Genomic DNA, 26,095 nt, shown 5'->3' on the forward strand with positions numbered 1-26,095 from the left:
ATAACTGGTGGATTATTTAATTATTTTCAGAGGTCTAAACTTGTACAATATTTCAAGGCTTTGCGTTGAAATCTCGCTTTACCAATAATTCTCAGTGATTCCAGATAATGCAGAGACAATCTCATGGGCTGTTAATCTCCAGTCCCAATCAGAGACAACTAATTACATCCGCAGTAGTGCACAAGGCAACAGCAGGAAATATGACACAACAGATTATCACAAAGCTTTGTCGTTCTAGGGCACATCCATTTGACTGCAAAAATGATCAGCAACCACAAAAAATGGATAAAGCCAAGTAATGTTGGTGCAAAGTATTCGGAAAGTATTCAGACATCTTCACATTTTCTTACGTTACAGCCTTATTCTAAAATGGATTCAATTGTTTTTTTCCCCCTCATACACACAAAGTGTAAAAAATACAAAATGATCACATTTACATAAGTATTCAGACCCTTTACTCTGTACTTTGATGAAGCCCCTTTGGCAGCGATTACAGCCTCGAGTCTTCTTGGGTATGACGCTACAAACTTGGCAATCCTGTATTTGGGGAGTTTCTCCCATTCTTCTCTGCAGATCCTCTCAAGCGCTGTCAGTTTGGATGGGGAACTTCGCTGCAACGCTATTTTCAGGTCTTTCCAGAGATGCTTGATCGGGTTCAAGTCCGGGCTCTGGCTGGGCCACCCAAGGACATTCAGAGACTTGGATGGTGCCAGGTAGGGATGGTGCAAGGTTTCCTCCAGGTGTGATGCTTGGCTTTCAGGCCAAAGAGATCAATCTTGGTTTCATCAGACCAGAGAATCTTGTTTCTCATGGTCTGAGAGTCCTTTAGGTGCCATTTGGCAAACAAGCGGGCTGTCATGTGCCTTTTACTGAGGAGTGGCTTCCGTCTGGCCACTCTACCAAAAACGGCCTGATTGGTGGAGTAATGCAGAGATGGTTGTCCTTCTGAAAGGTTCTCCCATTTCCACAGAGGATATCTGGAGCTCTGCAGAGTGACCATCGGGTTCTTGGTCACCTCCCTGACCAAGAACCTTCTCCTCGATTGCTCAGTTTGGCCGGGCGGCCAGTACTAGGAAGAATCTTGGAGGTTCCAAAATTATTTCACAGTGGAGGCCACTGTGTTCTTGGGGACCTTCAATGCTGCAGAAATGTTTTGGTATCCTTCCCCAGCTCTGTGCCGCGACACAATCCTGTCTCGGAGCTCTACGGACAATTCCTTTGACCTTATGGCTTGGTTTTTGCTCTGACATGCACTGCCAAATGTGAGACCTTGAAAAGGCACACACCTGTCTATTTATGGCCAATCAAGTTTTAGAAATATCTCAAGGATGATCAATGGAAACAGGATGCACCGGAGTTCAATTTCGAGTCTCATAGCAAAAGGGTCTGAATACTTATATAAATAACGTATGTTTTTATTTGTAATACATTTGAAAAAATGTCAAAAGAGTAGTTTTTGCTTTGTCATTAAGGAGTATTGTGTGTAGATTGATGAGGAAAAAATCAATTCAATCCTTTTTAGAATAAGGCTGTAACATAACAAAATGTGGGAAAAGTCAAGGGGTCTGAATACCTTCCGAATGTGCTGTATATAAAGCAGGCAGACAGGCATCCAGTTACTGTCCGCTTGAATGTTAAAATGGGCAAAATGAGGGACCTAAGAGACTTTGAGTGTGGTATGATCGTTGGTGCCAGATCCAGTATCTTAAAAACGTCCGCCTTCCTGGGCTTCACACACAACAGTGTCTAGGGTTTACTGAGAATGGTGCAACAAACAAAAAACATTGTATCAGTGGCAGTCCTGTGGGCGAAAACGGAGAATGGCAAGACTCATGCAAGCTAACAGGCGGGCCACAAACAGACAAATAACGACGCAGTACAACAGGGGTGTGCAGAATGGCATTTCAGAACGCACAACTCGTCAATCCTCGTCACAGATGGGCTATTGCAGCAGATGACCACACGGAATCACATTCCACAATCAGATGAAAACAAGAAGTGGCTACAGTGGGCATGCGATCACCAACACTGAAAAATTGAGGACTGGAAAAACACTGCCTGGTCCGACAAATCCCAGGATTTGGCGTAAGCAGCATGAGTCCATGGAACCATCCTGCCTGGTACAGGCTGGTGGCGGTGGTATAATGTTGTGGGGAATGTTTTGTCTGGCACACGTTAGGTCCCTTGATACCAATCGAGCAAAACAAACTTTTCTCTCACCTTGTAGAATCCATGCCCCGGAGGATTCAGGCTGTTTTGGAGGCAAAGGGGAGTTCGAGCCGGTACTAGATGGATGTACCTAAAAAACTGACTGGTGAGTGTATCTAAGTATAACCATACAAAATGTGGTGAATGCAGATGATTCTGAAGCTGAAAAAATGAGTTGGCGTGTGGGAAGTGACTTTCAGGAAATGGCAATTAAAGACAGAATTTAGACCACCAAATGCCAATTTATACCCAATCACCATCTCTCCAAAGAAAGTTACTAAATATAGTTCAGTTTGTAGCTTTATGAAATGGGTTTTTCAATTGTAATTCATGTAGTGACTTTGAAATCATTGATGCAGGTCCACTTTAAAAGTGGTCAAATTCATCAACATTTTCACAACACTAGTATGGTAAACTAAAGAACATTGTGTCTCCATTCTATCCGCTGAGAACAGATCAATGCTTCACCGCTGCTATGCTGCAGTCGATAAGGCAGTACTGCTAATAGTCTTTTACTGCTGCTGCTTTCTTACCACCGGGTCCCATCCTCTCTGGACTATTTTCCACCATCATCAGCTCTTAAATAAGGTATAAGTCACATAGAATGGAGCCTCTATCACACAGGGATGGATCACCGCAGCGATAACCCACGATTAGTTACACACATCAGGCTTTTATCACAGTAACCAAGTCCACGCTTAACAGACGTTCAGTACATTTACTAACTACAGGAGGCCTTGAGACTTGGGGGGAAAAAACGGGGAATATGAGATTTAGGAAAGACTGAAATTATAATTTTAATAAACAGACATTGACAGACAAAATACTTAGAGACTCATTGGCTCAGAGACAAATACATCTAAAACATGGTTTATACCTGATATACAGAAGTCATGGACCTGAAAGTGTGTGATAGAAAAGGAACAGCGGCAAGAAAGGCAGAATATAATCAGAATGAATGAACAGAAAAACCCTAAAGTGCTATAGCTTTGCAATGACGCCAAGTCTGGGTTCTATAAGAACCCTTCAAGTCAGTCCTCAGTTCACAATGTATTCACACCAACAACAACAAAAATGTTTATATCAAAATAATAGTGAAACATTTACAAGTTCTAGCAAAATAGCATGGATTTTTTCCGTCTTGAAATAAGTTAAATATAAAAACATTGTGGTCTTGCAGAAGATAAAAACACAGTGGGCTTACTGTCCAAACAAAGCAGCCAATCACATTCCTTGGGAGCTGGATCCTACCATGAGATCCACTCCTGTAACTCAAACTTCCATGAAAATCTCATTTTGACATGGATGTTCTAATGGGTGGATCCAAAGTTAGAACGAAGCCCTAATTGGAGTCTTTAGGAAGTTGGGAGTGGTGTACACTGCAGTACACTGAGGGAGCGCTACAGGGAGCAGACCTCCAGGAACCTACACCTACAGCTTTTCTGTGGTGTGTCTGACGGCACTGGCATCCCCCTGGCTGTCTGTCGTGTCCTGGGGGAACATGGTGCTGAACTGGGCCTGGCTCTCCTGTACCATCTTGTTTATGTGAGAGCTGTTCATGGCCCTGAGGCAGTGGGCTCTTACCAGGCCCGCCTGGCCCCCAGACAACACCCAGCTCTGGGCACACAGGTTGGGGTTGAAACGGACCTACAAAGAAGAGAAGGAGAACAGGGTGGGAACAGTCAGAGAACACAGATGATGGTTTAGGATTATTTACAGATGGCTCAGATGTTTGAAGCATGGTGTTTGAGACACCAGACATGTAGGTTTGATTCCTGCATGTGCAACTAACTGGATACAAATGAACATGTTTATGTTTTATGTTCATGTCCTCAACTCAACAGTCACACATCCAAAACTAGAAATATCACTCTCCCAATAAAACATACATGACATGTTTAAAGGGAATCGGCAAGGATGAGGGAAGAAGGTGAGCCTGTCAACCAATAAATAACCGTGCTTGTACTTGAGACAGTGGAGATTGAGCTTGTCAACCAATAAATAACCGTGCTTGTACTTGAGACAGTGGAGATTGAGCCTGTCAACCAATAAATAACAGTGCTTGTACTTGAGACAGTGGAGATTGAGCCTGTCAACCAATAAATAACAGTGCTTGTACTTGAGACAGTGGAGATTGAGCCTGTCAACCAATAAATAACCGTGCTTGTACTTGAGACAGTGGAGATTGAGCCTGTCAACCAATAAATAACAGTGCTTGTACTTGAGACAGTGGAGATTGAGCCTGTCAACCAATAAATAACCGTGCTTGTACTTGAGACAGTGGAGATTGAGCCTGTCAACCAATAAATAACAGTGCTTGTACTTGAGACAGTGGAGATTGAGCCTGTCAACCAATAAATAACAGTGCTTGTACAGTGGAGATTTGAGACAGTGGAGGAGATTGAGTAAGTGGAGATTGAGCCTGTCAACCAATAAAACAGTGCTTGTACTTGAGACAGTGGAAAGCCTGTCAACCAGTGAAAATTGTCATATTGTGTTAACTCATGTTAAAACAACTGTCCAGTGAAAATCTGTCCAGTGAAAATTGTCATATTGTGTTAACTCATACCCATATTATGTTGTGGACTCATCCTATGCTGTTTTTGTAGCCCATAAATTGGAGAACACTTAACAAATTCAAAAACACCTCAAAATTAGGATATCATCCTGCTGAGGAGAATGAGCTGGCCAATCAGCGGTATACTCATGAATATTTCTTTATGACCAGTATACGCCCACACCATTCCAACACAGAGAGTACGCTTTTTAACATACCTATTAATCACAATTTTGGGGATGGAAAACTATTTAACTCATAGAGTAATTAAATTATAGGTTATATTTCATAGAAATCAGAGACACTGGACAGCTACTTTAACTCGACCAAATCCACAGCTCTGCTCTCTGAAGCCATGCCTGCCATTACTTACTTAACTAAGCAAGTCAGTGAAGAACAAATTCTTATTTTACAATGACGGCCTACCCTGGCCAAACCCTCCCCTGGCCAAACCCTCCCCTAACCCGGACGACGCCCGGGATCGAACCAGGATCTGTAATGACACCTCTGGCACCGAGATGCAGCGCCTTAGACCGCAGCGCTATTCAGGAGCCCTGTTAAGAGAGGGCTAATGTTAAGACAGGGCTAATGCACTCTGACACCAACGTTGAGCTCCAATGCAACTCTATACCCAGCTGATCAATTCCCAATCAGGAGATCTGCTCAATCCACAGCTTAATTCTGCCTGGCCAGCATCATTAGACTAGATAACAACACTACTGATATTTCTATTAGCACTAATCTAGAGTCACTGCCTGGCTCCATGACCAATCCATGGGCTGCTATCACTGTTATAGCATAGTGCCTCAATTGGAAATGTTTGTCAACGAGTCGCTGTGGCCCTCGAAAAGCGATTTCTGTGAATAACCAATGAGTTCTGCAATAGTTCTAAGTTCAAATAGTTGCCTAAAACTTTTACTTTACTGAACATACGAGAAAGGCACAAGAAAATGCATTTCAAATAAGACTAAAGGCTCAGTGGTACAACAGGCTGGTTTAAGAAGTGACTTTGCCATGATGAATAGTGGCCTCCGGTTCTCCTCCGTATCACCTGGGAGAATCCCACCCGTTTCCATCACTCCATAGTGAAACGACAGATCATCCCTATGGCACTCTTCTCCTCGCATCCCTCCAATCAAACCCGGGGTGACACATTCCTCATTTTACAGCTCATTACTTTCTGTCTTTATCGCTGCCTGGCCATCAGAGTCTCTCCCTCTATCCCAGCTGGGCCTAATGCAGACTGGGGGGGGGCTGATGATAACTTCCGTCAGAAGAGATCACATTCACACAGCTTTCAGCTTGGCTGCTCCAGCAAGTAAAAACATTAACTACGGAAGAGCTGTTGAAGGTGGAATGCAGTCAGAGAATCATGTTTTTTTACTCTTAGACATACCTTAGTTAGTGAAGCCAAAGGCATTAGGTCCAGACACGGTCCCCCTTTGGCCTCTGCAACCTGCATGTGCTTCCACGGAGCTCGGCTCTGGGCATTCTTAAACGTTCTCTGGAAGAGAAAGAGTTCAATCGTCTGATTACAAGCTAAAACACCACAAAACGGACACACCCAAATACAGAGCTGTATCACAAATTAAGAAAATTTAGAAAACATTTTTTTTGGGACCATTTCTTCTATCTCTGTGTTGATGTTCTTTTTATGTTCTTTTTATACGAAACATTAATGTGTTGAAAATCCCAAATTGTTTGCATAGTCACTTACACACAGCTCTGACACACACACTTACCCCACCAGACATGCCACCAGGGGTCTTTTCACAGTCCCCAAATCCAGAACAAAATCAAGAAAGCGTACAGTATTATATAGAGCCCTTATTGCATGGAACTCCCAACTCATATGGCTCAAATGACCAGCAAACCTGGTTTCAAAAAACAGATAAAGTAACACCTCACGGCACAACACCTCTCCCCTATTGGGCCTAGATAGTTTGTGTGTATGCATTGATATGTAGGCTAAGTGTGCCTTTAAAAAAATGTATGTAGTTCTGTCCTTGTCTACTGATGTTCTGTATTATGTCATTCTGTATTATGTTTCATGTTTTGTGTGGAACCCAGGAAGAGCAGATGCTGCTTTTGCAACAGCCAATGGGGATCCTAATAAAATACCAAATGCTCCTCATCTATCTCTACTGACCTATGCTGTAGCAGTGGCCCATGGTAAAATGCCACAGCCCTCTGAACCCTCAAAGAGTCAACCCTAGCATGTTGTTTCCCACACTGGACAGCCGGGGAGACAGATTGAGGCCAAGAGAGCGCTTCTCTCAGGGGTTGAGTAAGTGGAGCGTTATGTCAAGCAGCAAGAATAAACTCCACTGCCCTGGCCATGACATCCCCCGCCCTTCCCTCCCTAACAAAAGGCCCTAGTCAGGTGACATACGTCAAAGGTAAGTGGGCAGTGGCGCGATGGGTTGTGGGAAATGGACGTGCTTAGGCCACGGCGACTCGGGGTGGTGTGTGTGCAGGGCAGTGACAGGGCCGGTGGAGCGGAAGGCAGGGGAACAGATGGAGGAGTCCTAGAGAGGAGCGGTGGCGAGGGAGAGGGGGAAGGAGGGTGCGGTATAAATTAATGAAGGGTGCAACACTTAATCAAGTCCTAACCCAGGAGTCGGCCGTCGCTAAGGCCACGGCTGGGTGCACTTCTGGGTTGTTGTGGAAACTGACGGCACCAGCGTGTGAGCAGGGATGGCGTTTTGCAGATGCGCCCTGGCCCTTCGGTTCCCCTAGGTGTGTCAGATACAACTCATCTAATAAATCTATTGGGTCTAGCAGACCACATGTGCTCTGTGCATAAACACACCGGGCAGGTTTATGTCATCAGCTGCTCATGGACTGCAGTCTGGTCCTGACACACAAACACACAATCCCCTACAATGCAGAGCTCAGTCAGTCTTGTGCTTAGAGAGAGCACAACCAGTATCCCATAACTTAACACACACTCAAACAGCCGAATGTGTTTGTGCGTAGACATCTCCTTCCTCTGTATTAACCCTAACCCACCATGTCCATGTCGTGGTAGTGGAGGTAGTACTTCTGGGCTGTCTCTCTGTAGGTCTGAGGTGTATGATGGGATGTTCCGTTACTGGTGGAACCACTTCCTTCCTCTCCAACTCCTCCCTCATTCTCCTCAACTTCTTCTTTCAATTGGACCATTTCGGTTCTGAACACCGGCTGAAAGAATAGAACAAATGTGATTGAAGAGAAAAGATGGACCCATTTCGATTAACATTCATACTGCATTCTTTAATGTGTAAGTCAATGTCATGAAATATGTGTATAATTAAGTAATAAGGCACCTCGGGGGTTTACGGTGTATGACCAATATACTACGGCACGACACAACGCGGAATGCCTGATACAGCCCTTAGACCCCCGAGGTGCCTTATTGCTATTATAAACTGGTTACCAACATAATTAGAACAGTAAAAATATATGTTTGGTCATACCTGTGGTATACTGTCTGATATAAAACGGCTTTCAGCCAATCAGCATTCAGGGCTAGAACCACCCGGTTGGTAATGGCGACTTTAGAATTGCTAATTTTGGAGATATCTGTGTGTGGTGCGAGGCCGGTCTGGACAGGGTACTTACGAATCTGCGATCGATGGATCGTTTGAGGTAGCAGGGGTTGTTGAACAGGTTGGGTATTAGGACCATGATCACGTCTCCCACCGAGTCCGCCGTCACAGCTGTGTTCAGCCAATCAGAGATCGACAGGCTCTGCAGAAATACCAAGATGGACCAATCAACACGAGGAAGGGGGTTGGACCAAGAAATGGTGTGCAGCCCAAAATCAGCTCAACCCCTCGTCCCTCTACACTAAAACAGATATGGAAGGATTTGAGAGGTATCAGCAGTCTACAGAAGTGAATAGTGGTAGGGACTACAGTGGAATTGGTCGTGTTTCTGTCCCAGTTTCCCCACCTACCCACATGGTCCCTTTCCGTGGCACCAGAAAGAGTGGCTTGAAGCCCAGATACCCTGAGTCAAAGTAATTGAGTCCATGTTGGCCAAACCTGAAGGAGGACACAAAAAATTAAACAGGTCCCCTGACAAAACAGACCAAGAACAAAGCGCGATACAATAGAACACCCTTCACAAGCACAAGGTATCGATTACACAAGACACACGGAGGGGAATGAGGGGTGGGGGGGTAGGAGACGACAATGGAGAGGTAAGATGTCGATTGAATTGGAAGGAGGAGAGGAGAGAGGGACTCACGTGGCGTAGGTGCTCTCCTGAGAGATGAAGACCCCAGCCCAGTGCAGGGGCCAGGCCGCCTCGGTGGAGAGGAAGCGCTTGAAGGACTGGCAGGGCTCCCAGGTCCTCCTCAGGTCCCACATCTTCACCAGCCTGTCATCACCCGCCGTCACCATGAGGTCTCTAGGAGGAGGAAGGGCAGAGGAGAGGGAGGAGAGAGGAGACGAGATGAGGGGATAAGGAGAGGAAAGAACAGCAGGAGGGAGGACAGGGAAGACAGCGGAGCTGATGGAGAGTAGAAAAGGCAGAGAGAAGATGGCAGACAGTCTCACCACAAAAGAGAGGGAAATGGAGGTGGAAGAAACGTGGGAGGGGACAGCTCCAGTCAGCCAGCCCAGTGTCCTGTACAGTAGCTCTTCATTATCCCTCATTAAAACCCAGCCAGCCAGATAAGATGGATGCCTGCAGTCTGTCCCCTACCAAACAACCCAGCGGGGCCCCCCAGAGTGTCTCCATAACGCCAGCCCATAGACTGGAGAATAACCCGCTGCTACGGTTGCACTCTAACCCGTGACTCATGATACTGCTGCAGATCTTTACAGCTTTCTAATAAACCTGGTTTAGAAGCCGCTGGTGGTTGTTCAGTATGCAGCCGACTGAGGAGTGAAATAAGAGGAGGAATACCTTGCCTTCATACTCTACTAGCTAGCCAATTTGATTTCTCTGCTCTGTTACACAGGAGATGCATGGCCTGGGAGGCTACGCTTCTTCTACACCTTACTACAGGGCGGTGCTAATGAGAGGGAGGGGCAGGCACTGCGCACTAGCCAGTAAACTGAGTGGTATTGTTTGGGACCAGACCAGGGGTAGATCCCATCCCTTTCGTCCATGATAGGTGTGAAACTTCCAGAGGCTGTCTTGTATGGCGGATTTCTGGAGCTCAGTTTGTGTGCTGCCACTGCCTTCATGAGACTATATGACCAGGATGGTAGGCCCCTGGCCAAAAGGACGTACCCTCTAGAGTCTGTACCCGACAGAGCATCTGGAGTGGGGCAGGATTGACAGCTGTGTGCCCATCTCCCCTCCCTACCTCCACCCTCACACGTCGATATGTTTACACGAGTCGCGACATCACAGAGCGTAACATCTTCCTTCCCCTCCTCTCTGCCCGCAGATCCACCATCTGTGTACCTCTCCGCTCCCCCTCCATCCTCCAATAATGGGAATGTGTTTTAGACATTTACATTTAAGTCATTTAGCAGACGCTCTTATCCAGAGCGACTTACAGAGAGAGTGTTTATTAGAAATCCGGAGAGGTAGCGAGATGCGACGTGAGCTTTCTACTTGGCTTCATCCACCACCCACTGTTCCTGCTCTCCCTTCCTCTCTCCCTCCCTGACCCAGCCAGCTAGGAAAACCAACTTTGCTGCTTACCTTCCAGCAGACTGCATGCCGCAGCGCGGAGGTCACTGCCAAAAGGTCACTGCTTATTACATCCTACATGCTCAGAATGGTAATGGTGGCTCTGGTCTCTGAGCTTGATGCAGTCTCATACTACGGATTGAAGTCATACTGCATGGTGTTTTTTCCTACAGCTTTAGTGCAGTTGGTCGTGATGCTGGGCAGGCTTTCAGAACCTAGTGGTTGGAGACGGGCCCTTGAATCCTCAGCTCTGATCGGCTGCTTACCTGGATGCGTGGCAGAAACTGAGGGCGCGGGTGGCGTTGTCGTGGGCGATGAAGCAGTGGTAGGGGTAGAGGGTGAAGGAGCGGTCTGGAGCACGCACCCGCTGCAGAATAGACTTACTGGACAGGTTCCACAGGGCCACTGTACCTGCAGGGGGAAGACAGCAGGACATGGATACGAGTCTATGGGGTAGAGTCTGTAGGCTCAAGAACAAGGGCAACGGTGACGGCAACGGTGACAGTCACACCACATGGACTATGATGTGTTGTCGTCATACCGTCATAGAAGCCAGCAGCCAGGATATTGTGAGGTTTGACAGGCAGCCAGTCCATGGAGAGAACCTGGTTATTCTTTTCATCGTGGTTGGTCTTGAAGGAGCCCCGCTTCAGAGTGATCACACCCTGTACCTACACACACACACGGACGAATGACAATTAGATTTGTACACACCAGCAGGACAAGCATCTCAAAAGATTTCAAATAAAACATTTTGTGTGTGGACAGTGTTTTCTCTTTCTCATAATTGCTGAGAGTTGAAGATGACACTTGGGCTAAATTAAAACGCCACCCGCATAGTCTTCTCTACGAAGAGGTGAGATCAGATATTAGCCTACCTGGCAGATCATCAGTGTTGGGCAGGCTCCACCTATTGGGAAACACATGAATATTATTTATAAACTCTAGGATTATTAATGGGAACTCATACATGAACACAGATTTATTACGGATTGTAATTTAACAAACTGGGCTGGGCTGTGGAGTGTGAACACACACTTAAATCAACAATCTCATTCACCCTGCGATCAGTGCAGTCAGACAACACAGACAGAGAGAGACAGAGACAAGGAGCTGAGCAATCACAGTCCCTCTCCAAAGACAGTCTGGTGTTAAAAACCGTCTAGCCGTCAGAATCCCAGGCCATGTCTATCTGCTCTGCGAGATTTATTTTACCTTTATTTAACTAGGCAAGTCAGTTAAGAACAAATTCTTATTTTCAATGACAGCCTAGGAACAGTGGGTGTTCAGTGGCAGAACGACAGATTTGTCAGCTCGGGAATATGAACTTGCAACCTTTCGGTTACTAGTTCAATGCTCTAACCACTAGGCTACCCTTCCGCCCCAGATGGATGTGTCCCGGGGCCATTCAATCACTGACTGGACATGGCACTGTCTGTCCATCTGACTACTGTTTTTCAATAGAAGCAGACACTCAAGAGTCTGAACCTTCTTCTCCTGGCATTACACCAGATCTGACTGGCCACTCTGCTGGCCCAGACCCAGAGAACCAGTCTCCTCCCCTGGATGTGTCCAGAGATCTGGCTACTGTTAGGATCCTGCGTCTGTCGGTCTATTAGCTCAGCCACGTAAACTAGCCTGATACCGAGGCATTTGTGGCTGAAGATTTATTTATTTATTACAAAAGGCTGTAATAACAACATGGCGTTGGAATATGTACAATACTGGAATGTTCACGACACTTTATATCTAACAGGAGGCATACGGCAAAGGTTGGGTGTCTGACAGAGTAGTGTTAGTATGTGGAGGATTTCAGGTCCAGCTACCTCTCCTGTGGTCTCATCCCTCTCTACCCCACCTCTTCCACCCCCTACAGGTCGATGGGGGTCGATACAGCATCACGCCTCACTGCCCCCCACCCCATCTTCGACCCCCTCCACCCAAACACAGCAGCCTCCCTTCCCCATAGGCTGATTGAGGCCTGTGTGAGTGACAGGTTTGGGGGAGAAAGGTGTCGGGTACTAGGCTGAAATTCATGGCTTCCAACACTAACAACTGCGTAGCGATGCATCTTCTTTGTCATTTCAATTATAGATCCTTGTCTGATGGAACGAGCTAGTAAATTATCTTCATTGAGCAAGGAGGAGATAGGCCCTTTTTGTTTTACCCGGCAGGTTTTTTACAGGCACTCTCACGCACACCAAAAGCTATTTGTAATTATCTGCCCCAAACAGTCTCGCAGATAGTGAGCACACGCACAAGCATCTGATCCCTTAACCCTGTCACTTCTGAACAGAGACTAGGCTGGCTCACATTAATGCTAAATTACAGCGACGGCATTACAGAATGGGTATTTGATGATCTAATTTGCATTTCATCCAGCCGATGTGGTGCGTTTTCTATCAGTCTGTTAAAAGCCCCCCCCCATCTCTCTAGCTCCATGGCTAAATGTAGACAACTCACTACATTCCCTCTCCTAGCCTCACACCTGGCCCTCCAGAAAGGCAGCACAAGGTGCCCTAAATGTCACTCGTCACAGGTGTGGCTGTCCCGTCCTGCTGTGACTCTGAGGGTTTCATAGTTCAGTGTAGTGACCCAGCTCTCCCAGACTAGCTCTTGGCAGGACATGAAGGACGACTAGCCAGGGCCCAGCGTTCCCCCTCAACAGTCCAAAAACCGAAATGTAACTTCTCAGGGCACTGACCATAAACTGTAACCTTTCATCCCCCAGCTCGGAAACCTGGGGGATGGGGAGAGGCTGCTGTGGAACTGTGTACAATGGGGCATGACAACAATTAACTGATAGAAAGGGCACTAAAAGAGGAAAAGAACAGTCAGTGATTTTGGGCACTGAAAAAAAAAAAAAAAAAAAACTATGCTGCATCCACAAACTGCTCAAAAGGAGCACCGTAAAATTTGGCCCCAACCTGATATACTGAAGGGAGCATTCTGACCTTATAGTGAATGACTACAGCTTTCTGAACTGCCTGTATAGGACCGACAGACACTTACAAGCTGTGACTCTATAAATATAAAACCTTTGAGGCAGAGTGATAAATTAAGACCGGTGCTATAGAAAGAACAAGGCTAAAAATGCAAGGTCCTGACGCTATACAGGTCCATGAATCAGACCCTCTCTGCAGTGCTGCTCTTATCTCCTGGAGTGAGCCCTGCCCTGCCCGGCTGGCTACCCTGTGTCATATATATATATATATATACATTCAAGTTAACTTCAAATTGGCACAACTATGAGGGATGCAGCAGGTATTTTCTAGTGTAAATGATGGATGGGCCAGATAAACATCATCAACCTAATGACCATAGTCTTTATCACATCACCCCCAAGGCTGTTGAGCCTCATAGGGGAGGAGACTGTATGGCAGGTAGCCAAGTGGTTAGAGAAGCGAGTCAGCAACTGGAGGGTAGCCAGTTCGAATCCCGGGTCACATGGGAAAACTCTGTTGGGGAATGAGCTGTCAACCTGAGGGTTGCTGCTATCAAATCATGACAGCGCCCAGCATGGCAGCCTCCCGCACCTCTCCAAAACAACTTGTATCTGTATGCATGTGCATTTGACCAATGTTGTGAGCTTAATCTTAACAGGACAGTGCAGTGTCATCTGTAAGAGATACAGCAAAACACTCAGACATTTACCTCTCCAATGCTACGTCAAGTCACTCCTTACAGTCTATGGTATATAATAAACTGGGTGGCTCGAGCCCTGAATGCTGATTGGCTGACAGCCATGATATATTAGACTGTATACCACGGGTATGAGAAAACATGTATTTTAACTGCTCTAATTACATTGGTAACCAGTTTATAATAGTTTATAATAGCAAAAAGTTACTGGTCTAATTACATTGTTAAACCATTTAGAATACAAATAAGGCACCTTATCGGCTTATATATAAGTCAGTTAAGAACAAATTCTTATTTACAATGACGGCCTACGAGGGAACAGTGGGTTACCTGCCTTGTTCAGGGGCAGAACGACAGATTTTTACCTTGTCAACTCGGGGATTCGATCCAGCACCCTTTTGGTTACCGGCCCAATGCGCTAACCACTAGGCTACCTGCTGGTTACTGACCCAATGCTCTAACCACTAGGCTACCTGCTGGTTACTGGCCCAATGCTCTAACCACTAGGCTACCTGCTGGTTACTGGCCCAATGCTCTAACCACTAGGCTACCTGCTGGTTACTGGCCCAATGCTCTAACCACTAGGCTACCTGCTGGTTACTGGCCCAATGCTCTAACCACTAGGCTACCTGCTGGTTACTGGCCCAATGCTCTAACCACTAGGCTACCTGCTGGTTACTGGCCCAATGCTCTAACCACTAGGCTACCTGCTGGTTACTGGCCCAATGCTCTAACCACTAGGCTACCTGCTGGTTACTGGCCCAATGCTCTAACCACTAGGCTACCTGCCGCCTCTTATGGCCAATATACCACAGCTAAGGGCTGTATCCAGGCGCTCCGCCTTGCGTTAGCTGTGGTATATTATTGCTTAGTTATACATTGTAACCATATTATACAGCTGATCTATCGGTATCTGTTGTAACTGCCAAGCGCTCACTGTTGCTACACACTACTAAAAACGTCTACAGCTCCAGTCACTGAGGTGTAAAAGTCTTCAGAATTAGAATGTTGTGGGTGAAGTCCTTTCATCTTTAAAACCCTGTGAATCCATTATGATGGGAGTGGATATCGATGTCTCATTAAAAGTATGCGCCTCATGATAAACTAGAGAAAGACTGCCTCTCTCATTGAAGCCACGGAAGGTCATGGCAGACCGCAGTACTGCAGGTATTGTTATCAGAAAACAGGATCCCTGTCCTCCCGGGTGGTGCAGTGGTTAAGGGCGCTTGCGCCAGCTGTGCCACCAGAGACTCTGGGTTCGCGCCCAGGCTCTGTCGTAACCGGCCGTGACCGGGAGGTCTATGGGGCGACGCACAATTGGCCTAGCGTCATCTGGGTTAAGGAGGGGTTGGCCGGTAGGGATATCCTTGTCTCATTGCGCACCAGTGACTCCTGTGGCCGGCCGGGCGCAGTGCGCGCTAACCAAGGTTGCCAGGTGCACGGTGTTTCCTCCGACACATTGGTGCGGCTGGCTTCCGGGTTGGATGCACGCTGTGTTAAGAAGCAGTGCGACTTGGTTGGGTTGTGTATCAGAGGACGCATGACTTTCAACCTTCATCTCTCCCGAGCCCATACGGGAGTTGTAAGCATTGAGACAAGATAGTAGCTACTAAAAACAATTGGATACCACGAAATTGGGGGGTCAAATTCAACAAAAGAAAGATTTTTTTTTTTAAGAAAACAGGATCCCCTAGCTTTAGGACACAACATTGGGAGTCTGTGTATTGGTTGGGCATTGTTCTGGTGGTTGGCGACGGAAAATAACCATATAGCCGGCTTTCCTACAAATAAAAGCACATGTGTAACTTCTAGGAACGTCAGAATACAACTTTTGTCTGAACCGCAACATATTGCTGCTAAATTAGACAGCTGGCTGCTATTATAACATGCACTTCAAGCGAGACTTCCTACAACGAAATCTACCACTGTTTACACAGAAGGACTATGGTGTGCCCCCCACATTTAAGCAAACGGGAAAAGTGCAATTTTTATGCTTAATCTTCGTGTAAATAAAACACACTTTTAGAAGACAATCATCGTACAGTTCAAATGGCAGCCTGCAGTACCCCAGTCGACCTTCAACTCAAGTTACTCAATGAGGGGGCATCCCTGAGCTAGCCTGCCACGTCACTTCCTGGAGTTCAAACTGCCTGGATTTAATTTGGCTTTAATTCACTATGGAGTCTTCACAATGAATGGTGTCACGTGATCCATGGCTTTGTCCATTCATATATAGGTCACTGTGATAAACGCACTGTAATGCAGTTTGATACTGCTATGTCGATGGCACGTTGGAGTGCATTACCTTGTAGACAGATTTGTACACTCCAGTAAAATGTGACAGAGGGGGAAATGGGAGCACTAACTGCCAGACTGTAAGAGAGGTGAATCCGTGAAGGATGACTTCAGGCAAGCAACTCTCTCTTTTTTCTCTCACCCTCTGTCTACCCCTATACACCCTACCATCCCCTCCATTCCTTTTATCACCTCCCTCCATCTCTCTCTCTCTCTCTCTCTCGACCTACTGCAGAGATGAAGGATGAGCACACGCTCACACAAACATACGGAAGCAAAAGGACACACAGTGTTAGTTGTCTGAGGATGCAGTGGTCGTGGTGTGGACAGTCCATGCATCAGCAGAACAATGGGAGAATAATGCGGTGTGTGTGTGTGTGTGTGGGGGGGGGAGCCCAGCCCCAGCAGAGGGACTATTAACTTGGTCAAAGATCATGTGATCCCAAGGGAGATTTGGAGAGGCAGGAAGAGGGGGACAGAAATGTGTAGGGCCATACAAGGAAAATTAAAACATGCGCACAGACACAAAAACATATCCACACACACACACACCTATTACGGAAGATGTCAATAGATTTTTATGGTAAATATCCTAAGGCATATGATTTAATAATAACATGATGTTTATGTGCCCTTACATAAAAAATATAAAAAATGAAGTGAATATGTACTTATGTGACTTGGCAACAAAATAAATGGCCACTTCAATGAGCAGCATGAAAACGGATTTTATGAAGACTTTTCTGCAGGACCAAGTTCAGGCTGTTGAATGACAATACTGCTCCCTTCTGGAACAGCACATACAACCACAACACCAGAGTAGGTTCGATTCCGACACGGATTACTGTTATAATATATCTATCACAAATGACTAATATATGTCTTAATTGTCAGTTGCTTTGGTCCTATCATGTGTTCATGTGGAACTGACAGCGTTTTAGCAACATTAAATCGTCTATTCTATGCCTTTTTAAATATTTTTGACAAGCGATCATTTTCACATTTTCACAGAATGTTTGGGAATGACAGAGTAAGTCATTAGTGAAAAATCTATAGCAATATATATATATAGTGACTATGGATAGATAATAAACAGCGAGTAGCAGCAGTGTGGAAACAAAGGGGGGGTCGTCGATGTAAATAGTCTGGGTAGCCATTTGGTTAAATGTTCAGGAGTCTTACGGCTTGGGGGTAGAAGCTGTTAAGGAGCCTTTTGGACCTCGACTTGGAGCTCCGGTACCGCTTGCCGCGTGGTAGTAGAGAGAGCAGTCTATGACTTGGGTGACTGGAGTCGTTGACAAATTTTTGGGCCTTCCTCTGACAACGCCTAGTATATACAGTACCAGTCAAAAGTTTGGACACACCTACTCATTCAAGGGTTTTTCATTAGTGTTAAACAAATCAAAATATATTTTAGATTTTAGATTCTTCAAAGTAGCCACCCTTTGCCTTGATGACAGCTTTGCACGCTCCGTGCCAAATCTTTTCAGTCTCCTGAGGAGGAAAAGGTGTTGGCGTGCCCTCTTCATGACTGTCTTGGTATGTTTGGACCATGATAGTTTGTTGGTGATGTGGACATCAAAGAACTTGAAACTCTCAACTCACTCCACTACAGCCCGTAGATGTTAATGGGGCATGTTCAGCCCTCCTTTTCCTGTAGTCCACAATCAGCTCCTTTGTCTTGTTCACATTGAACGAGAGGTTGTTGTCATGGCACCACACTGCCAGGTGTCTGACCTCCTCCCTATAGGCTGTCTCATCGTTGTCGGTGATCAGGCCTACCACTGTTGTGTCGTCTGCAAACTTAATGATGGTGTTGGAGTCGTGCTTGGCCACACAGTCATGAGTGAATAGGGAGTACAGGAGAGGACTAAACAAGCACCCCTAAGGGGCAAGAATACGCATGGCAGATGTGTTGTGCCTACCCTTACCACCTGGGGGCGGCCCATCAGGAAGTCCAGGATCCAGTTGCAGAGGGAGGTGTTTAGTCCCAGGGTCCTTAGCGTAGTGATGAGCTTTGTGGGTACTTTGGTATTGAACACCGAACTGTAGTCAAAGAACAGCATTCTCACATAGGTGTTCCTTTTGTCCAGGTGGGAAAGGGCAGTGTGGAGTGCGATTAAGATTGCGTCATCTGTGGATCTGTTGGGGTGGTATGTGAATTTGAGTGGGTCTAGGGTTTACAGGATGATGGTGTTGATGTGAGTCATGAACAGCCTTTCAAAACACTTCATGGCTACAGATTTAGGCAGGTTAACTTCGCTTTCTTGGGCACAGGGACTATGGTGGTCTGCATAAAACATTTGGTATTACAGACTCAGTCAAGGAGAGGTTGAAAATGTCAGTGAAGACACTTGCCAGCTGGTCTGCACATGCTCAGTACACGTCCTGGTAATCTGTCTGGCCCCGTGGCCTCGTGAATGTTGACCTGTTTAAAGGTCATGCTCACATCGGCTATGGAGAGCTTGATCACACAGTCGTCCAGAGTGGGAAAGCAGACATGCGTTTGGACAATTAGTAGACACTGAAGTATATAAAAACCTAATAAAAACATATCTTATCCAGGACCGGACTCTACACAGACCGGTGCACCATAGCCAATCAGAGCTACAGTAGGCTTTTATGCCAATAAGCCATTTGCCACAAGGCAGTGTTGCCAAAAATATTTTGTGAGTATTCAGACTCTTCCAGTGACTTTTTTGGTAAACGATTCTAGTGACAAATTCAGCTGCTTACACAGGCCCCACTGTGTGTTTACAGGCAGCAGCAAACAGCGCGACTTTAGATCGGTAGAAAGCATTTTCCAAAAGGCACAAATAAACCTGAATGCAAATATTTAAATACCGCGTTTTGGGAACTTTACAGTCCTATTGATCAAATCAAAGTTTATTTGTCACATGTGCCGAATACAACAGGTATAGACCTTACAGTGAAATGCTTAATTACAGACTCTAACCAATAGTGCAAAAAAGGTATTAGGTGAACAATAGGTAAGTAAAGAAATAAAACAACAGTAAAAAGACAGGCTATATACAGTAGCGATGCTATAAAAGTAGCAAGACTACATACAGACACCGGTTAGTCAGGCTGATTGAGGTAGTATGTACATGTAGATATGGTTAAAGTGACTATGCATATTTGATGAACAGAGAGTAGCAGTACCGTAAAGGGGGGGACACACACAATGCAAATAGTCCGGGTAGCCATTTGATTACCTGTTCAGGAGTCTTATGGCTTGGGGATAAAAGCTGTTGAGAAGCCTTTTTGTCCTAGACTTGGCACCCCGGTACCGCTTGCCATGCGGTAGTAGAGAGAACAGTCTATGACTGGGGTGGCTGGGGTCTTTGACAATTTTTAGGGCCTTCCTCTGACACCGCCTGGTGTAGAGGTCCTGGATGGCAGGCAGCTTAGCTCCAGTGATGTACTGGGCCGTACGCACTGCCCTCTGTAGTGCCTTGCGGTCGGAGGCCAAGCAATTGCTGTACCAGGCAGTGACGCAACCAGTCAGGATGCTCTCGATGTTGGAGAGGTAAAACCTTTTGTGGATTTGAGGACCCATGCCAAATCTTTTTAGTTTCCTGAGGGGGAATAGGCCCTCTTCACGACTGTCTTGGTGTGTTTGGACCATGCTAGTTTGTTGGTGATGTGGACATCAAGGAACTTGAAGCTCTCAACTACAGCCCCGTCGATGAGAATGGGGGCGTACTCAGTCCTCCTTTTCCTGTAGTCCACAATCATCTCCTTAGTCTTGGTTACGTTAAGGGATAGGTTGTTATTCTGGCACCACCCGGCCAGGCCTCTGACCTCCTGCCTATAGGCTGTCTCTTCGTTGTCAGTGATCAGGCCTACCACTGTTGTGTCGTCTGCAAACTTAATGATGGTGTTGGAGTCGTGCCTGGTCATGCAGTCGTGGGTGAACAGGGTGTACAGGAGGGGACTGAGCACGCACCCCTGGGGGGCTCCAGTGTTGAGGATCAGCGTGGCAGGTATGTTGCTACCTACCCTCACCACCTGGGGGCGACCTGTCAGGAAGTCCAGGATCCAGTTGCAGAGCGTGAGTGTTTAGTCCCAGGATCCTTAGCTTAGTGATGAGCTTTGAGGGTACTATGGTGTTGTACGCTGAGCTGTAGTCAATGAATAGCATTCTCACATAAGTGTTCCTTTTTTCCAGGTGGGAAATGGCAGTGTGGAGTGCAATAGAGATTGCATCATCTGTTGATCTGTTTGGGCGGTATGCAAATTGGAGTGGGTCTAAGGGTTTCTGGGATAATGGTGTCGATGTGAGCCATTACCAGCCTTTCAAAGCACTTCATGGCTACGGACGTGAGTGCTACGGGTCTGTTGTCATTTAGGCAGGTTGCCATTGTGTTCTTAAGCACAGGGACTATGGTGGTCTGCTTGAAAAATGTTGGTATTACATACTAAATCAGGGACATGTTGAAAATGTCAGTGAAGACACCTGCCAGTTGGTCAGCACATGCCCAGAGCACACGTCCTGGTAATCCGTCTGGCCCTGCAGCCTTGTGTATGTTGACCTGTTTCAAGGTCTTACTCACGTCGGCTACAGAGAGCGTGATCCCAAAGTCATTCGGAACAGCGGATGCTCTCATGCATGCCTCAGTGTTGCTTGCCTCGAAGTGAGCATAGAAGTGATTTAGTTTGTGCTGTGCTTCCCTTTGTAGTCTGTAATAGTTTGCAAGCCCTGCCACATAAGACGGGCGTCGGAGCCGGTGTAGTATGACTCAATCTTAGCCCTGTATTGGCGCTTTGCTTGTTTGATGGTTCGTCGCAGGCATAGACAACCATGAAAAGGTAGGCTCTCTCCCTCAGTTGCCTATGCACAAGATCAACAACTAATGCTAGCCAGAGCGAGATGAGCTAAAATCTAACAAGGGAACAGTAGATGAACCCTCAAACATTTTCAGCTTGTAGTTGGTCGTACAAATTCCACTGATAAACGATGGGGAGTAGTATCCTGCTCGTCCTTCTGCAGCTTGCCTGCCAATGCATGCTTGTCCCAACCCACGTTTTGACAACTGAATGGGAACTTGCCTGCCTGTCCACACATTTGATCGATGCCAAATAGAATAAACTGGGAATTTGATATTTTTTTTAACTTATAGTATGATTGTCTGTTTGTTTCATATCGGCAAAGTAGTTAAAACGCTGTCAGTTCCACTTTAAACGAGCATGCTAACCTTTAGCGGTGTGTTTCCTGCGGGCCATTAGTGTGTCGGGGTGAGGCAGGCTGTAGATAGTGATGTGACCATCTGATGTGGAGGCAGCCAGGAGACCCAGTCTGGGCATATGAGGGGCCTGCCAGAGAGAGAGAGGAGACAGAGGGAAAGAGAGAGACAAAGAGAGAGGGACAGAGGGAGTCGTACATTTTTCTATTTTGTTGCGTGTGTTTTATACAGTTCTCTTTTACAGTCATGTGGAGCCATTGTGCATTACTGACATTACTGATGTTGATTTAACACATCAGTTCTTTGTGTATTTCTGTGTGCTGCTGTTCCTACCTTCCTGTTAGTGGTGGGCAGCTCCCAGGCTCCTCCTGGACACCACTTCAGGTTCCACACAAAGCCTTTATCCTGGGCAATACCATAGGCCAGCCGTGGAGAGGACTGGGGACTGGGGAGAGATGAGGAGGGTGAGAGTGAAGGGATGGAGCAGAGAGATGTTGGGGGGAAATAGCCCAGAGAAAGGTAGAAAGATCAAGACGATTGTAGCGGTAGATAGAGAAAGACTGATATTACACTGATCCCCATTAGCTGGCCATTGCCATGGTTCCTACCTGGTGTTGTACTGGAGTTGTCCCAGGTCCCAAATCTGGATGAGTCCAGGTTTGGTGTACAACTCGTTCATCCTGTGTTGGTCGTCCAGGTTCCTGTGGCAGTAGATGGCAGCGTACTGGCTGGCAGGGGCGCCATCGGGGGAGGGGCACCAGTCCATGGCCCACACTGGGCCGCCCGTATAGAATAGCATGTCCCAGCGCTCAGGGTGGGGTGGCAGGCACTCAAACCTGGACAATAAACAACAGTAAGATACTTATATATATATATATATATATATCTCAAGGCCTTGATCAAGACCTTGGTGTTGCTAATTGCTAATTGCGCTACAAAGGGTCTACCTCTTCATTCTGTGCAGAGGAGTCTCCTCCCTGATGCCCTCTCTTGAGAAGGTGAAGGCTGTTGACATCATCTCCTGCGGTAGATACTTCTCAGCCTCACTGGGAGGGGAAACGCATAGCAAACGTTTGATGTATTCCTGGGTTACTCGGTATGTGAGATGCATGTAATATTTTTCCCTGGGAGATCAAGTATAATGTAATAATCAAATTTGTAATGATATTTCTACCTGTCCGACAAGCAATGCCAATCCTTCTCTGAAGGCATCCACTCAGCAAAGACCCATTCGTTACAGTGTTCATCACGGCTGTCAAACACACAGAAAGAGCCAGGACCAAAGACCCAGGAGTGAATAATGTAATGCATTGAGCACCCCCTACTGGCAGTAAGCAATAAAACATATATTTTTTTATTGCTACATAGAAGACAGGTGAGCAACTTACAAGGTCTTGGTGGTTTTGGTGCACATCCAGATGGGTCCCATCATGTTGTTGGACAGTCCATTGGGGGAATTACCATGGTATCGAACTTGACTTGACTGAGTGACAAAAAATAGAACATGACAACGGTAACACAAAAGTCTTAATTTAGCTTGTCATTGGTCTCAGCCTGTGGTCGCCTAGTGGGCAAAATCCCTCACAATATCTCTCTGTCTGCTAGTCCATTTATCACAATCTACTGTAAAAAATAAAAAAATGCCACTCACAAGACCTCTGGAAATGCGTCTGGATCTAAGGTCTTTCAGTGGTGTGTGCCTCTTCTCCAAGTCTAAGTCTTCTTGAGTATCTTCAGCCTCACTTTCCTCCTCAGTGTCTTGATTTTCTGGAACAAAGTCAACATCCTCTGCGGCGTTGTCACTGTCAAAATCAGGGGCCTTCCTCTTCTTGCCCTTGCCTCTGGTTCGTTTCTGGGGCTGGGTTGAGCTGGGGCTGGGGACTGGGCTAGACTCCCAGTCGTTCTTAGTACCATTGTCAGGTTGGTTGAATACCTCCTTGGCCAGGGTATGGAGGTACTGCAATGCACTGAGATGGAACAGAAACATACAACAATGGGTCAATTGAGCATGACCTTTTCCAAACTGAAATTGCCTTTGATGTGAAGAGATAAAGTTTGATTTGATGGCCATTTCTGATTGTTTTATAATCATGACAATCAAACGTGAATGAGATAGTGAAAAAGCATAGGGAGTCAAAGGTAGCTGTATAAAACACAGGCCAAACAAGAATAATACTACTGCTCATTCACTGAAATCCCCACTAATAGGCATACTGTATAGGATCATCTCGTTACCATCAAAGACTGCTTACTTGCTGTAACAGAATCAAAATGATGGGGGACTAGATGATGTCACATACGCTTTTGCTGCCCTCCGCTTGGGTCTGCCACTAGGGGTGGTTTCAGGCTCCTCTGGGGTCTCCCTCAGTTCCGGGACTGCAGGGGCGGGCGTGGAGTTGACCTGTGGTGTTTCCTTTTGTATCTTCTTGGCAGAGGTCTTCTTGGCAGGGGTCTGTTTGATAAGCCCCTTGTCACTGTCTATGCTCGAGACCACTGGCTTTTTCTGTGGTGCCTTTTTCTGTGGTGTCTTTTTGGCAGGTGTCTTTTTGGGGGGTTTTGGGGTCTTTTTGTCAGGCTCCTGCTGGTCAGTTTCTGTGTTAGAGACTACGGATATTTTCAGGCCCATCTTTTTCCTTGGCTTTTTTGTTGAGTCAGGACATTTTACTATGCAGAAAGAAATTACCAAAATATAAAATCAGAGCAACAAAAGAGGCAAGTTGGTTTGCGCTATCATCTAGGCATATATTAGGCTACTGCTAGTACACAATATTAATAACCAGTTTATTTAAGTTCAGACACTCACGGTTGGTCGTGTCTGGTTCTCTCCGATATTTCGGATTGGGGACTCTTTTTCTCTGTAGACGATTTCCCGGGGTGGAAGATGGTACAGGAAGCTCTTCTGGAGGCACATCCTGGCCTGGGGAAACATAGGAACATGGTGGGGTCTGTACTCCACTACATGAAGTATGGAATGCAAAATTCCCTAAAAACACACCACTTCGATACAAATATGACAGGAAGTGACTGTTTTTGTAGTAGGTTAGGAGAATTTGCACAGCAGGTTAGGTGGATTATCGTTGCAGGTTAAGAGAATTAGGTCAAGGTTAGTTAAAGGGTTAGTGAAACGTCACTTCTGCTCATAGCTGTATTGAAGTGGCACGTTTTTAGGGAGTCCTGGGACACTTCACTTTATTAAACAGTGTCACTCTCTCTCTGCTGCTTACCTTGTTCAGATGAAACACCGACAGCCTCCCCATTGGTGTCCTGTGGTTTTTCATGTGGATTGGTCTGCGCTTCTGCCTGAGGTTTTTCGTGTGGATCAGTCTGCTGATCTGTCTCCTCTCCATGGGGTAAGCCCATGGATTCGCTACCCTGTTTGCCCAACTTCTGGGCAATGGTTGCCATCAACAGCCTAGACAACCTTACTGAGCAACGCTTTTGCGTCACAGGCAGAGTAGATAACTTTACTGAGCACCACTTTGTCACAGGTAGCCTACACAACCTTACGGAGCACCAATTATCTGTCACAAGAAGCCTTGACAGCCTTACTGAGCACCTCTTCTTTATCACAGAAAGCCTAGACAAGTTTACTGAGCAACTCTTTTTGGTGAGAGGCAGCTTCAACAGCCTAACTGTGCAACTCTCTGTCACAGGCATACGTCCTACAGTATACCTGAGAGAGAGGGAGGGAGGGAGACTTCATCAGTTGAAACATGTGACAGTAGATACCGTAGTTGATTTGCAAATTTCACAGAATGACTGCAGTGTATATTGCATGATACAATTTCTTGCTAGTTAGCTAAACTGGCTATTGGCTAGTTAATCACACCACTCATATTTGGCAGATGACTCGAGGGCACATGTAGTAGCCAACTAGCCTACCCAAATGTGGGAGAATGGGCCACTGACTGATTTGCATTGACTGATTGATTGATTCAAACCGATAATCGACTAAAAGTAGTAAAAAAACGGACAAATTGATAGTGATGACAAAGCTAACGTTAGCGAACTGGACTTTTATGGCATAACTAGCTACAGTTGCTAGTTACACACTTGCTACAGCAAGTTTATGTAGGAAGTGTCCGGCGTTAGCTAGTTAGCTAGCTAATGTCAATATGCTACACGATAGCTAGCTATGTAGCTACCTACTGTACATAGATTTTCTTGAGACGTCTGTCATAATACCGACTAAGACAGCGTCTGTGGTAAAAATGAGCTAACCGCGCAGACTCGTACAACACAAAAGACATCGGACATTTCTTCCAAGGGTCTATACTATCCCGTGGCTCATGGTTTGTAGACCTCGTTTCCCAGTTGGCCTGACTCGCGCCTCTACTCTAACCCCCGGTTCGAATCCCCATGTCCGTGCCAATATGGTTAGGTTACGATGGAATACAGATATACGGTGACATAAATTAGAAACTATAGTTACCGATTAAACCTTCTTCAAAGTCCTTATCGCCGCTAACAGCAATAATAACGTATTTCATCTGTAATATTCTCAATCGGTATTCTGTAGAGCGTGGATCTAGCTGGAGACCGCCTAATTTGTTGTGACGATATTGGCCGGTAG

General features: G+C 46.1%; 1 protein-coding gene across 3 annotated transcripts; it reads right to left on the reverse strand.

Annotated features, from left to right (window-relative positions):
* Nucleotides 1-2,986: 2,986 nt before the first annotated feature.
* Nucleotides 2,987-26,088, reverse strand: LOC115139379 (general transcription factor IIIC, polypeptide 2, beta). 3 transcript variants are annotated; one of them, XM_029676678.2, is made up of 20 exons: nt 25,955-26,088; nt 24,747-25,195; nt 24,326-24,439; nt 23,823-24,186; nt 23,174-23,489; nt 22,911-23,005; nt 22,697-22,774; nt 22,470-22,568; nt 22,131-22,358; nt 21,856-21,967; nt 21,535-21,652; nt 11,278-11,309; nt 10,941-11,070; nt 10,666-10,810; nt 8,999-9,160; nt 8,706-8,793; nt 8,369-8,497; nt 7,778-7,948; nt 6,162-6,269; nt 2,987-3,855 (listed from the first exon to the last, which is right to left on the reverse strand). In XM_029676678.2, the coding sequence occupies exons 2-20, from the start codon at nt 25,177-25,179 to the stop codon at nt 3,640-3,642; spliced, it is 3,138 nt and encodes a 1,045-aa protein (XP_029532538.1). In that variant the 5' UTR covers nt 25,180-25,195; nt 25,955-26,088; the 3' UTR covers nt 2,987-3,639. The 3 variants fall into 3 exon arrangements, with proteins under 3 accessions (XP_029532538.1, XP_029532536.1, XP_064882406.1); XM_029676676.2 differs by having other exon boundaries at nt 8,999-9,262; XM_065026334.1 differs by lacking the exon at nt 25,955-26,088 and having other exon boundaries at nt 8,999-9,262; nt 23,823-24,100; nt 24,747-24,968.
* Nucleotides 26,089-26,095: the final 7 nt, after the last annotated feature.

This window comes from Oncorhynchus nerka, linkage group LG13 (assembly GCF_034236695.1).
Source record: "Oncorhynchus nerka isolate Pitt River linkage group LG13, Oner_Uvic_2.0, whole genome shotgun sequence".
In the NCBI taxonomy this organism is placed as follows: Eukaryota; Metazoa; Chordata; class Actinopteri; order Salmoniformes; family Salmonidae; genus Oncorhynchus; species Oncorhynchus nerka.